This window comes from Myotis davidii, unplaced genomic scaffold (genome assembly GCF_000327345.1).
Source record: "Myotis davidii unplaced genomic scaffold, ASM32734v1 scaffold89, whole genome shotgun sequence".
NCBI classification, from domain to species: Eukaryota; Metazoa; Chordata; class Mammalia; order Chiroptera; family Vespertilionidae; genus Myotis; species Myotis davidii.
In genome coordinates, this window is record NW_006300372.1 from 481,590 (window position 1) to 495,339 (window position 13,750).

Here is a 13,750-nt window from a genome sequence, read left to right on the forward strand (position 1 = left end):
TAAATTAAAATGTTAAAATCAAATCTGATATTGTTTTACCTTTTATTTGGTGTGTGGAAGGTGTGCGGAAGAGGGGGTAGTCTTATACGGCAAGTATATAACAAACTCTGTATTTTGAGTGGAAATGTTAGGGGGTCGTCTTATACGCCCAGTCGTCTTATACGCCGGCAAATACGGTATATATAAAAGGCAACTTCAACCTTTATGTTAAATTCTCCCTTTGATTAGAAAATGCAAAGACCAAGTAAATCAAATATTCTAGTTACATAATTAACACATGTGCTATACAGGTAATCATGTAACTACATAAGTGATCAAGTTATCAGATATCACAGATCATTCAAATATTTATAGCTGCAGAGAGAATGTGTAAGGAAAAATCTGTCCAATCTGCCCAGAGATGACAAATAGGAGAATATAAACAAATATGAGAACAATTTATTTAGTTTCTACTTCTAAATTTATTAGAAGAGTATTATCTATTTCTGGGTAGTGCTGTGAATTATTTTATTCTATGTTGTTCTGTATTTTTCAAATTTTCTATCTTATGTATTACTAATCTCCAAAACAAAACAAACAAAAAAAGTAAAAGATTTTTAAAATATTCACGATCAGCCGAAACCGGTTTGGCTCAGTGGATAGAGCGTCGGCCTGCAGACTGAAACGTCCCAGGTTCGATTCCGGTCAAGGGCATGTACCTGGGTTGCGGGCACAACCCCAGTGGGAGATGTGCAGGAGGCAGCTGATCGATGTTTCTCTCTCATCGATGTTTCTAACTCTCTATCTCTCTCTCCCTTCCTCTCTGTAAAAATAAATCAATAAAATATATTAAAAAAAATAAATAAAATATTCACAATCTAACTAGATTACCTACTAGTAGCTGAACCCTCCCTGGGAGTAAGATGACTCCTGCTCCAAGACAGACTCATTCTGAGGCTGCTGATGGCAGTTACAGGTCACCCTGCCTTCCCTGCTCAGACATTACCTGTCCTGTGAGCTGAGACACCTCTGCTTCCAGGTCCTGTTTCTCGGTGGCAATCTGTTGCTTTTCAGAACCCAATGCATCCTTTTCTCCCTGAAGATCCTGGAGCTTCTGCTCGAAGTCACTTTCCATCTTTTTCATTTCCACCTGTAGCTCATGTCGGGCTGTTAACTCTACATCCAGCTAGAGGAGAAAGGAATCAGGCTCCCAGTAAGCTATCTTAGCAAGAAGCATAGCGTTATTCCCCATAATTTACTGTTTTGTGCCAATCTCTGATCCATAGAGCTCACTGACCCAGGGAATGCCTGGGAAAAAAAGAACACCATGATTCTGACCTGAAAATCATGGATAAAAGAGGGGGAACAAGAGACCATTTCCATAGTTTATCTATTTTTGGAGTTATAATTAAAAAACAAACACTTAAGATTTTAAAGACATTTAATCAGGTCAGCCATGGTGTATAATCCCAGTAGTCTCTAGGATCAAGACCTATCAACCACAAAAGGAGTCTTTAACAACTGAAGAGAAAAGGAGAATTCAGATATATTCCAGTTCCTATTGTTCCAGGGATAAGAGGCCCGAGATGCCAAGTAAACCCAAGAGTGCTCTCAGTATTATATGAGTGCTGGCTGTCTTTCCTGTCCTGCCCAGGGGTCCAAAACTGTGCAAAGTCACATTAACTAGCTACTCATGATCACATTCATATCCACTTGCTATTGATAACTAGGAACTGTTATCGTGTGCTGAATACTTTCAAAACATCTCAGGTATTTTTCACATGTTAGAAATATCATAATCCTTAGAAAAAGAATGATACACCCAATTGTTTTTTCTCTCACACCCACCTTTTTTTCCAGCTCTGTAGCTTTGGCTTCAGATTTCTCTACCTTTGTTTTATCAATCATTTGATCTGAAAAGAAGAAGAGTCAGGAAGTAAAGTCCCAATTCTCTTGTTTTCCCCGTCACTGCCTAAGCCCTTCAATATAACCAGGGCAGTCTTTGGTCCTTTTGTTTATTTGTATTGGCTTTCTTAATGCTCTGCACTAAAAAAAGAACCTTCAGTTAAGTTCAACATAAGATGCTTATGTGGCTGGTAAGGTCACCATGCTGAATGGCATGAAGAACGCCTACAAGTCTTACTTATGAATTTCTGAAACTAGCCAGAGTCCTCGCTTACAGCTGAAGCCCCTTCAAAAGATGGGGTAGTGTGTGAGAAAGGGTTAAATTTTAAAATTATGTAGAAATAAACTTAAGGCCTATATATTTTTAACACAGATGTTGGTTAACACCTAAGAAAAGGACAACATGGAAATACCTGAGAACCAGAAAGATATCTTCCCTGAAATTTTCACTGGAAGATACAAAACGTAAGGCAGAAGCAGTATGTTAAGGAACCAGATGGATGAATTCACTTACCAATCAATCCCTCAATATCAATCTGGAGGTGCCGGCACTTGAAGTCAGGATCAGCCCCATTCTTGTGCAAAACTATCTGAGAAATACATTCTTCAATCAACCTATAATACTGCGGTCTATGGAAGAAATAAAAGGAAAACCACAATATAATTTTCAGAAGTATTCAGGATAAAAAAAAAGGTAACTGCTTTGACAATAGAGGGACCTGAGGAAAGTGCTCTGGAAAAGACCTTTTCATAAAATTAACAGAAGTATGGCTGCCATCTAAGAAACCACTTCCATATCAGGTACCCCATCTACTTCAGAGAGTCAAACTTCTTGCCATCTGCCTTCTAGTGCCAATCCTTTCCCATCTAAAAACTTGGGCTTGAGCCTTCCTGTCAATGGACAGTACTACTGCTAAATCTTTACTTTCAGACAACCTAAGAGAACTTTAAATTTACCCCCTTTTGCTATCATCTTCACTCCACACTACCAAAAAAGGAAGGGCATTGTACCTTAGACATTGTGACTTCTTCCATAGAGATGCCTTTCAGTTGGATTAAAGGGACCCCTGACACTCTCTTTATATCTATGACTAAAAATGAAACCTAATTCTTGCCTTTTCTTTTTCCCTTCACAGACAATCTTTGAACTTAAGGATTTTGTTCTTTCCACTTAGGCTTAAATTCAAAACCTCCCACAGGTATACCATTTTACCTGGCCTCGTAGTCATTTCGGACTAAGAGTAGGTGCTGCAGAATGGACAGGAAGTGTGCCTCTGCCTTTGAGTCCTTCACCGTGTTTAAGAGAAATTGGAAGACTTCACTGAAATCAGTGGGAAAGAGGAAGACGCTAAGGAAAGCATATATTTAGATACTATGAGAGGTGGCATACCCAACTCTCAGGAAAAGTAGCAAGATGCTCTTCTATTCTAACAGCTGTTCTTCCTGTAATTATTGTCTGAAACTTTAAGCTCTATAAACTTTCTTTAGCAAAGGGACCAATGATTTGATGGTACAATACAGAGATAGAGGATTGCTAGTATTTGGCTTGAAGATCAATCAGAAACTAAAAGATAACTGTCCCAAAGTCACTTGTGGTAAATATCAATAGGTAACCAAATTACTCCGTCAGTTTCAGGAACACATACAAGAAAGCAAATTATAACCCTACTCCCTGACTTGTATATATTCTCTAAAACCAACTCTACATTTTAGTAAGTTAAGCTATCATGTTCTAGGAGGTCTATACTAATTCCGAGGGCTGCTTCCATGCTAAACAACCCTCAGATCACCTTTCCTAACTTTCCTGGTCCGTGCTGAGGTAAATAAATCCAATAGAAATCAAAGACACCTGCCTTATCTACCAAGAAGACATGCATGCTGATGTCATCACCCCCACACCATTCCATGAAAGTATCTACAACTGAATGTTTCCTGTCTTGAACGCAGTCAGTTAAAGGATATTCCATCTCCATTCGAATGTCATCCAGCCGTCCCTTCAGGTCAAAGGAATCTTCATCCCCTTGCTCCTCAAACACAGCTAGCTGCACTCTCATATCATCATTTTCGATCTTCCGAAGATCCTGTCCACAACAAAAATAGAAGTCAGAGAACCCAGAAGTGTCCTATGTTGACTAAAAACCCAAGCCTTTCAACCTGGTTTTTAAATTGAAAACCCAAGTTATCCCTAGGATGACTAGGCTGTAAGAGCAGGAAGCAATCAGTCCAGCCTTTGTAATGAAAGGCTGCATCTCACCTTCAACACTTGATGCAGCCCCAAGCGCATCAGTTCACTTCGGATGTGAATTCGGAAGTCAAGTTCTTCAGCTGGTGTGATGAGAGCATTGATTAGCTGTAGGCATCCCACCTAAAATTAAAAAATTCAGCAGCTTATGTCAGTGTAAACTCCTAAATATAAAGATTTCAATCTTGTTACATGCATTCCGAGGACCCCAAATACAACCTAGAAAATGCTACAAGAATGACTTTTTGCTAGAGCAATATGACCTGGTTTGAGCACAGGTCTGGAGAGCTCAGAGGTCTAAATAATTCCAAGGATTTGATGGTATACTTTGCTCTAGGTCTTGGTTTTCCTAATTTGTGAATAGATATATTTTCCCCATTTCATAATGAGGGACAGTTCTTTCTCTGCCTGCTTGGAGAGAAGGATAATCATTTCCCTTTCCTAACAAATTATAAAATATATAGTTGGGAACCATTCCATGTGCTCTATTAAAAGTTCAAATGAACTTAAGTCTTTCCATGTAGAATTCTACTCTTGAGCCCAGTTTCAGGGGATATACATGCCTTGAGTGCAATGGAGGTCTCACTTTTTAGTCCATCCAGCAGTGGCTGGAAACGTTCCACCTCATCCATCTCAGCTCTTTCTGTCATGGCTTCCAAAACCCTTTCATTCCTGCCCAGGAGAAAAGAAAGGGAGAGAATTGCCCAGGTGCTCTGACACAGACACACATAGCAAGTAGTTATGCAGGGACATAGATCAGTTAGGAAATGCAACATTATCAGTGTTCTGGATTTCTCACATTATTCTCCTCATCACCTAGAACAGGGGCCAGAATGTGCTGAAAGCTAAGGATGATCTCTTCAGAAAAATGTACCCTAAAACCCATCCTTAAGACTCCTACCTATAATTAAGACCCCTGTTCTATGGAATATAAATTGGTACAACTTTTGGAGGGACATTTAATAATACCAATTTTGAATGCACATAACATTTGCCCTATGTGTAGAAATCTATCAAACATAAATGAATAAATGTGAAAGAATAGATGTACAACAGGGGTGGGGGCCTTTTCTCTGCCAAGGGCCATTTGTATATTTATAACATCATTCTCGGGCCATACAAAATCATCAACTTAAAAATTAGCCTGCTATTTTGGTCAAACATTTAATTAACTCACCCCTAATGCCTCAGCAGCACCAGACTAAATGATTTCACGGGCCTTATACGGCCCGCTGGACATTCCCCACCCCTGATGTACGAGGATGCTCATTATAGAATCATTTGCAACAGTAAAAATTCTTATCACCTAGAGCAAGAGCCAGGTATGCTTTAAAAAATGGAAAAATTGTTAAATAAATTATGCAATATACAGAATATGGAATCTTAAATAGCCAGGAAAGATATCAATAAATGTTGACATAAAAGAATGTCTAAAATCTCCTGTTAAATAAAAACAAGCTGAAAAAAATTAATGGTATGATCTAGCTTTTGTTAAACACCTCCACAAAAAAATAAAAATTTGTATTATACATGAAATCGGTTTTGTAGGCAAAAGCCATTTTTTCTTAGTTCTAGAATACCATTTTTGGAGTGGTATAAGATATCTTAGAATCTAGGAAATGCAATATATTTTTCTGTGCTAGAAAAAGATATATGAGACAGTATCAAGTCATTAACAGTGGTTAATCTCTGCAGAATAGGATTTGCCAAAGGCATAAGGTTGGTAAATTTTATTTTCTATATTTCTGTGTTGTTTGGACTTTAAAGAATAATATTGTGTTGTTTCTGATCTTTAAAAAAAAAAATGGAAAAAGAAACCCTTGTCCCTAGACAACACAGATGGAGATCTGGAGCTATTTGACTATAACCAGTGGTACTTTCAGGATAGCCCCCATCTCCTAACTATCTTCCTTAAATAAAATATTAAGATTCACGGTGTTCATGTCTGAGAAAAAATACATATTTAAAACCAAGTGGCCACCCAAACAACTCAATTTTCCTCTAGACTAGGGAAGATGGTAAAAAAGACGATGAAGAGAAATAATTCGTCACATACATGTCCTCTGGCTGTGGTAGGATACAAAGAGCAGAAAGCAGCTTAGCTGCATCAATCATCATGTTGGGAACAGCAGGATCCATGGCTCTGACCAGCAGCAGGATTCCTTCTTCTGTCTCTAACATGGTCTTGATTCCAAACTGGCACGACAAGAACAGAGAAGGGAGGCTTAAAGATGACAGCATCTAACGCAGGACACATTTAGGAGTCATTATAGTATTTCCCTCCAAAATTCTTACATTGAAGTTTTAACTCCCAGTTACAACAAGGTCATATAAGAATAGGGTGGAGTCCTAAATCCAATGACTTGTCCTTATAAAAAAGGGAAATGTGGACATAAACATGCACACAAGGAGAATGCCATGTGAAAATGAAGGCAGAGGTTGGGGAGATGCATCTACATGTCAAGGAATGCCAGATGCTGCCAGCAAGCCACTAGAAGCTAGGAGAAAGGCAGGGAACGTACTCTCCCTCACAGACTTCAGAAGGAACCAACCCTGCCAACACCTTGATCTTGGACTTCTAGTCTCCAAACTGTGAGACAATAAATTTCTGTTGTTTAAGACACCCAATTTGTAGTACTTTGTTACAGCAGCCCTAGCAAACTAATATAGGGGTAGAATACTTTCCCCAATGGAGCCAAACAGAAATTAGCATGGCAAAGTAATTTTCTAGTAGATTCACAACAGACTTCTATGTCTTCCAAGAGTTCAAATCTTGGATTTTTATGTTTCTTTTTAATGTCCCCCACCCCAACCCAATGGAATAAGTTAATTATAACAAAATTAAATAGCGAGGAAGATAGATTTTACTCAGGAACAAATAACCATGGGTTCCCTGGTTTTAAATACAAAAGAAAGGAAGGAAAGGGAAGGGAAGAGAAAGGGGAAGGGAGGGAGGGCAAGAGAGGGAGGGAGATTTTAACAGTATGACTGTCTGGGAAAACAAACCCAAACATAAACCTTTAAAAAACAGTAACTACAAGTCAGGAAATTCAAGAATTAGCAAAAGAAAACTATAAAAAGGGAAAAAAAATGACCCTACTCTCTGAAACACATTACAACTGGGGGAAAGGGTCCAAAGAAGCATGTATATGTGGCAATCAAAAGTCATAATACTAAAAGGGAAAGCTAGAAATCTTGAACTTCATATTCCTCAGTCCTTTTTGGTGTTTGCCAATAGAAGAGAAAGAATAGGGGTCATGATGGGGTTGCAATGGGGGAAAATCTCACCTTGTTGTTCATAAAAGCTTTCAAGCAGCGAATGATCTCATGCTTGTTACGGCTATCATAGCTCCTGCATGTAGAAAACATAATCACTGAAGTCCCCTTATTCTATACCCCTCTCCCATTTGACTTTTCAGTCTTGCAAACAAGGGTCTATGGAACATCCCCAACTAGTATCTGAGTACATTCTAGCCCATGGCACTTTGCTGTGAAACACTAGTAAAAACAGGTAGCTAAAGAGGGATCCCCACAATCAAAGACCTTTGGTTAATCCTCTCAAAATCCAAGATTTAGAATTACATTAAAATCTTCCCATTAATTCCCTCTCGGCTCCAAAGTACTAAATTCTATCAGGATAATATTCCATCTATTACTACTTAAAGTCTGTATTCAGGAGGTATAGGCCCTGTGTCTTGTTTTTGAAAGATTCCAGAAAGTAAAGAAGGTGCTTTGGGTCAGGCTGGCTTCAAGAAAAGCTAAGACAGTCTAAGGCAGGGGTGGACAAACTTTTTGACTCGAGGGCCACAATGGGTTCTTAAACTGGACCGGAGGGCCGGAACAAAAGCATGGATGGAGTGTTTGTGTGAACTAATACATATTAACACTGCTGCTGGTGAAGGAGCGGAGGGGAGAGCAAGAGAATCCTCCGCTCTTTCGGCTCCGCGGGCCGAACAGAACAGCCGAACGGGCCGGATCCGGCCCGCGGGCCGTAGTTTGCCCACGGCTGGTCTAAGGTATCCCTAGGATTATTCTAACCCTGAAGACTATCATAAAGCTAGTTCTGAACTGATGAAGTGCACTGTAAGACTTCCAGATTAGATATGACCCAGATCAGATCACAGGGGAGCTCTAGACTAAATCAGACCCTATTTCCAGATGAGATAAGAACCTAGGCTGAGAGACTCATAATCTTATGTGAAATATATCCTGTGTTATTCACCAGGAAATTTAAGTTCCTCCTCCTTTTCCTATATCTATAATCATCATTCTCACTCTAGTCACCCCTATGATAAACCCCATTCTCAGCTAACAGGATATTCCCCTAGTCCATAACTTTACATTTAACTGCTATTTTCTCCTTTAAAGCAAATAGCCAAGTCCCCTACCAATCTCTACCTAGAAGATGTCAAAACTTGGAAGTCCTTACCCAGCAGTCTCCTCTTTCTCATCATGGAGTCGTTTAAGGATGTCCAGCAAGGAGGCCAGGCCCTCAGCACCAAATGTTTGCACCCAGCTGTAAGGAACAGACATAGACAATGCAATATTAATCACATCAATAATTTCATCGGTACAAAAACAAAGTTTATCCTGGCAACTTCTTACTCCCTATCTAGAACATTTTCATACTTCCCTGACGCTATTCATCATCAGTCCCCACCAGTGAACTCTTAACCCTGAGCTCTTACTCCTGATACTACCTCAAAATCTCACCTGACAGGGTTGTTGTTGAGGGAGACACGAAGGGACTCCAGGCAGCTGAGCAGAGACATATCCCGCAAGCCTGACCTCAACTCCTGAATGTACATCATGGGAGACCGAGAGCTCTCCTTTTGGCTCATGCCCTAGAAAGGAGCACAGAGAGAGATCAGTAAACCCTGGACCCAGTCATAAACTGGACTAGTATTAGTCAATACAGTTTAAATAATATCAAGGCAAATACCCCTCACACATACCACCAAACCATGTGAGACTCAGAATTTCCCACCCCATTCCCCATATACACTTCATGAAAATGGAATCAGACAAAAAGTATGTGAGATTGATAACTTAAGTGTAAGTACAAAGCAAATAGGCTTGTATAACAGAATGAAACAGAACTGATACAGACATAAAATGTTCTAGGAAATTGGCAAAACAAACAGGTCCAAGATAAGGGCAAAGTGTGTCATGGGGTACCTGCCCCAGAACTCACAGCCTTGGAGGTGTGCAAGTATTGGGACACCATCTCCCTCTTGATAATAATGTCCTTTTCTCTCAAAGGTTGCTGTTTCTCCTCATTCAGGTTCATGTCCACCTAGTAGAGGAAAAAGGGAAAAAACAAAAATGCCTCAACTTCCTTACAAGTTTTCAGTGTTTAATATTTTATATATTTAGTGAAGAGCTGAACACATTAAATGCTTATTGAATAAATAAATTTTCCTGACCCCTAGAGAGTTCAGCCATTACAGATGATGAACATTCCTCAGGGACAGGTGTGGTTAATATTTTAGTATAAATCCTTGTAGACATTTTTATACATACTAGAGGCCAATGCACAAAATTTGTGGAAGGGGCCCGGTCCCCACCTACGCTGCAGCGCCGCAGAAGCCACCTCTGCCTCAGCCCCCGCCCGCCGAGGCAACAGCCCCGGCTTTGTCCGGGGGTCATCCGGAAGGACGTCTGGTCTAATTAGCATATTGTGCTTTTATTATTATAGATACACTTAACATTTTCCTAATAAAAATGGACTCAATATTAAATGAAAATTTTATTTGTACTATACTGAACGAAAAGCACACGTTTTTTGCACGTAGGATGGACCTTAATAATCTATTAGACTGAAGTACTGAGTGACTGACATCATTCAAACAACAGCAAAATCGACACCAGCCAATTCTACAGCACTAGGGCCTAAACACCCATTATCCCCACTTCACACAGTCCTCTGGAAACTGTGAAAAAGCCCCTCAACAGACATAACCTGCAATGTGTTATGGGAGAAAGGCTCTACTTGAGCCTATGACATGTATGAGCCTATGTGTCTGAGCTCAGCATCTCAGGGAGCACAAGTTTAACCCTAAGAAGTCCAGAATATTATTTGAAATGAGGCAAACACAGGGGAGCAATAGATATAATCTGTTTTTTCTTGGTGTGTTTGTGTGTGTGTGTGTGCAGGGTGGGGGGGGGAGGGGTCACTGCTCCCAAATAGCAGTATTAATTTGACATTTTCTGACTCAATTCCTGGTGCTGTCCCCCTCATTTTACAGATAAATTGAACACAGAATTTGCCAACTGCTGGCCTTCACATTGAATCAGACCCAAAAATAAAGTATGTTTTGCTTGATTAACTCAACATTTTAAATTTGGGAAACTTCAAATAAAAATATGAATTTCTAGTATCAAATTTCAGATTGTGGGAGAAACTCTACAAGTCAAACTGTTTCTATAGAAAATCCTATAGATTAAATGAAACTTAAGTATAATGGACCTTATATGGAATTGTGATTTGAATTAAAAAAGTATTTTTTAAATGACTTAATTGGGGAATTCTGGATGTTAGCTATGATATTTGATACTATTAAAGAATTATTGTGGCCGAAACCGGTTTGGCTCAGTGGATAGAGCGTCGGCTTGCGGACTGAAAGGACCCAGGTTCGATTCCGGTCAAGGGCATGTACCTGGGTTGCGGGCACATCCCCAGTGGGAGATGTGCAGGAGGCAGCTGATTGATGTTTCTCTCTCATCGATGTTTCTAACTCTCTATCTCTCTCCCTTCCTCTCTGTAAAAAATCAATAAAATATATTTAAAAAAAAAAAGAATTATTGTGGTGGGGGTTTTTATTACAAATTTCTAGCTTCTTCTAAAAATAGAATATCTGCCACTACTGCACCAGTATTCCCAACTGGAATGCTACAAAACCTATAGGAACTAACAAAAATGCCAAAAGTCTTTCTTCATTTTACCACAGTCTTCATTTCTATCATCTTCTATTAACTTATTTATGCTACCTCCCTGGCCCTAAAGACATCTAAGTTTGTAATCCAGCAAGGAGACTGTCTCAATAGATCACACTCAGACTCTTAAGGTACTTGGATTACTAAGAGATGAACTAAAAGCTTCAGTGAAAAATAATAGTAGTATTAGTTGAGTATTTACTATAAACCAGGTCCTATCTTAAGGATTTTAAGCTCATGCTTTTAATTAAGTGAGGCCTGCACTAGTCTCTATTTGAATCTGAGATCATATATCCAGGCATTATACGAGTCTTATGAAATCTTAAAAGCACGTACTCAAAACTTTCCAAGACTTATCACTAATGGACATTCACCGAGTGTCCTCCCGACTCAGTGTTCCTCACTAAGAACAGCAAAGTAAGCCACATCCATGTATACGTCATTACTTAACTGGCTTCAGTCACAGGCTTTAAAGGTCTTCTTAGTGAATATAGCATCAGAATTCTCTTTCTAAATTCGCCATTGAATAGAAGACCTTGGGCAAATGATGCCTTTCCATTCCTCAGTCTCTCCTTTGTACAGAGTTCGCTGTGAATGTTTCAACACTTCATCTACTCTGGCTAACCCAAGTCTCTACACTACCACAGGAACTGACCCACTCCCCCTAGGTCTTTGTGGCTAAAGTGTTGCTGGGCAGAAATACATTAACAAGGTGGTCTGTGATCAGACATTTCCAAGCCTAACTCACAGATTCAAATCTTATATACTGGTGCTTATATATTTAGTCCCTTCATTAATGGAACTGCTAGTAAGAAGTTCTCTGTTAAGCCTGGAATTCTTTGTAATTAAGGGCTAGTTAGAGGGAATGTGCACCAAAAAAGGGCTCACTATGCCCAAATGCATTACCAGAAAGAAACAACATTTTGGGATGGGAAACTTACCAGCATCTGTTCAAAAAGTATTAAAACTTGCTCATCTGAAATATCTTGCAATGACTGTCCTGAGGGATCATCCCCGTATGATGAATTTCTATGAGAAGAATTGGGCTTTTCCTTCTCCTTCTTAATTCTCATGCTGGTAAATCTCTCCAGCTGAGAAAGAGAAAAAAGTTATTAGCAGCGATCCATTTTCACATACACATTAAATAGCCTCTTCTACACACATGATTCCTCTGGTTTGTGATTAGTCCAAGATTCTTCTGGCATTAATAAAACAGCCTTCTTCATATCTAATATCTAATTTAGTATACTGACTCTGTATTCTCATGTTTACACAAATATAAAAGGACTGGAGTATTAAGATTTGGAACCTCTCCAAAAAGAGAAAACTTTGTTCTTGAGCTTCCTTGCCATTTCTAGTAGCACAGAACTGAAAGCATTTCATGTACTGAGCTATCTCAATTAAATGCCCTTTGTTTCCCTCTAGCTATCCAATAATAAATCTGGCCAAGCCCCCAGAGGATCTTTCCCTTCCAGAGGTAAACATGACCACAGATTTTAATAGATGTAAGTCACAGAGAATAAATGAGCCTTAGAACAGGAGTGGGGAATGTTCAGCCTGCGGGCCATATAAAGCCCTCGAAATAATTTGGTCTGGCCCTGCACCAAGGCATTAGGGGTGAGTTAATTAAATGTCTGACCAAACACAGCAGGCTAATTTTTAAGTTGATAATTTTGTATGGTCCAAGAATGATGTTATAAATATCCATATGGCCCTTAGCAGAAAAAAGGTTCCCCACCCCTGCCTTAAAACCAGAAACCATTCCTTTTTCTTTCTTCTGTACATGCCATAGCACTTGTTTTATGTAGGCAGCAAAAGTTTAATACATATTCTTCAAAATCCCCTTGCAAAGATTACTATGTAATTCAGGGGTATATATGCCACCTTTCTGCCAACAAAATGCTCATGAACCATTCCTCAGACCTCAAGCAGAGTTGCTCAAATAAAAAAGTCACCGATAAGCTGCAGCTTGTCAGCTCTACCTGTTTGAAAATAATAGCAACAAGTATCTGCAAGCATTATGGGGCTTCAAGTGATATGAGTGGCATCCAGACTGCAAGTTCGCTTGAAGTTTAAGGAAAGTGAGCCCAGCCAGTGTGGGCCAGGGGTTGAGAATCGGACCCATGAACCAGGAGGTCATGGTCAGAGCACATGCCTGGGTTGTGGGCTCCATCCCTAGTAGGGGTCGTGCAGGAGGCAGCTGATTGATAAATTTCTCTTGTCACTGATGTTTTTATCTCTCCCTCTCCCTTACTTTCTGAAATCAATAAAAAATATATTGGTAGAAAGAAAGTGGTAATCCTGGAAGCCAGTGAGAGTGCCAGGCACATGCATGAGTTGGGAGAAAAAAGAAGAGAAAATTCCTTGAAAGGATCTAAGTGACTTCTCACAAGCTAAAAGATTTCTCCCCAACTATTCCTTAGCACATTCTCTTAAGAGGCAAGAAGAATTTTAAGATCACTAACATATGGCTCATTGAAGAAAAAAGAAAGAGACGGCGACCTGAAAGGACTCTGAATCCAATGAACAATAAACCTATGAAATGTGCACAATTTTATTGGTAAACAAGGAAATGCAAACTAAAACTACAATGAGATATCGTTTTGCACTCACCGAGATTGGCAAAAATTTTCATGTCTGTCAGGTCACAGAGCAGCGGAAGCTCTCACACATAGTTGGTAATGTAAA

At 39.5% G+C, this 13,750-nt stretch overlaps 1 protein-coding gene across 1 annotated transcript in view; it reads right to left on the bottom strand.

Annotated features, from left to right (window-relative positions):
- The window catches only part of DIAPH1 (diaphanous related formin 1), a 61,626-nt gene extending 49,453 nt beyond the window's left edge, over positions 1–12,173 (bottom strand). The window contains exons 1-13 of the mRNA XM_015572627.1: positions 12,004–12,173; positions 9,321–9,422; positions 8,840–8,970; positions 8,556–8,642; positions 7,415–7,478; positions 6,183–6,322; positions 4,690–4,798; positions 4,139–4,249; positions 3,847–3,965; positions 3,098–3,214; positions 2,399–2,514; positions 1,828–1,892; positions 986–1,165 (exon numbers count right to left, since the gene is read on the bottom strand). Coding sequence (XP_015428113.1) covers positions 986–1,165; positions 1,828–1,892; positions 2,399–2,514; positions 3,098–3,214; positions 3,847–3,965; positions 4,139–4,249; positions 4,690–4,798; positions 6,183–6,322; positions 7,415–7,478; positions 8,556–8,642; positions 8,840–8,970; positions 9,321–9,422; positions 12,004–12,135 — 1,473 coding nt within the window. The 5' untranslated portion in view covers positions 12,136–12,173. The remainder of the gene's footprint in view (positions 1–985; positions 1,166–1,827; positions 1,893–2,398; positions 2,515–3,097; positions 3,215–3,846; positions 3,966–4,138; positions 4,250–4,689; positions 4,799–6,182; positions 6,323–7,414; positions 7,479–8,555; positions 8,643–8,839; positions 8,971–9,320; positions 9,423–12,003) is intronic.
- Positions 12,174–13,750: the final 1,577 nt, after the last annotated feature.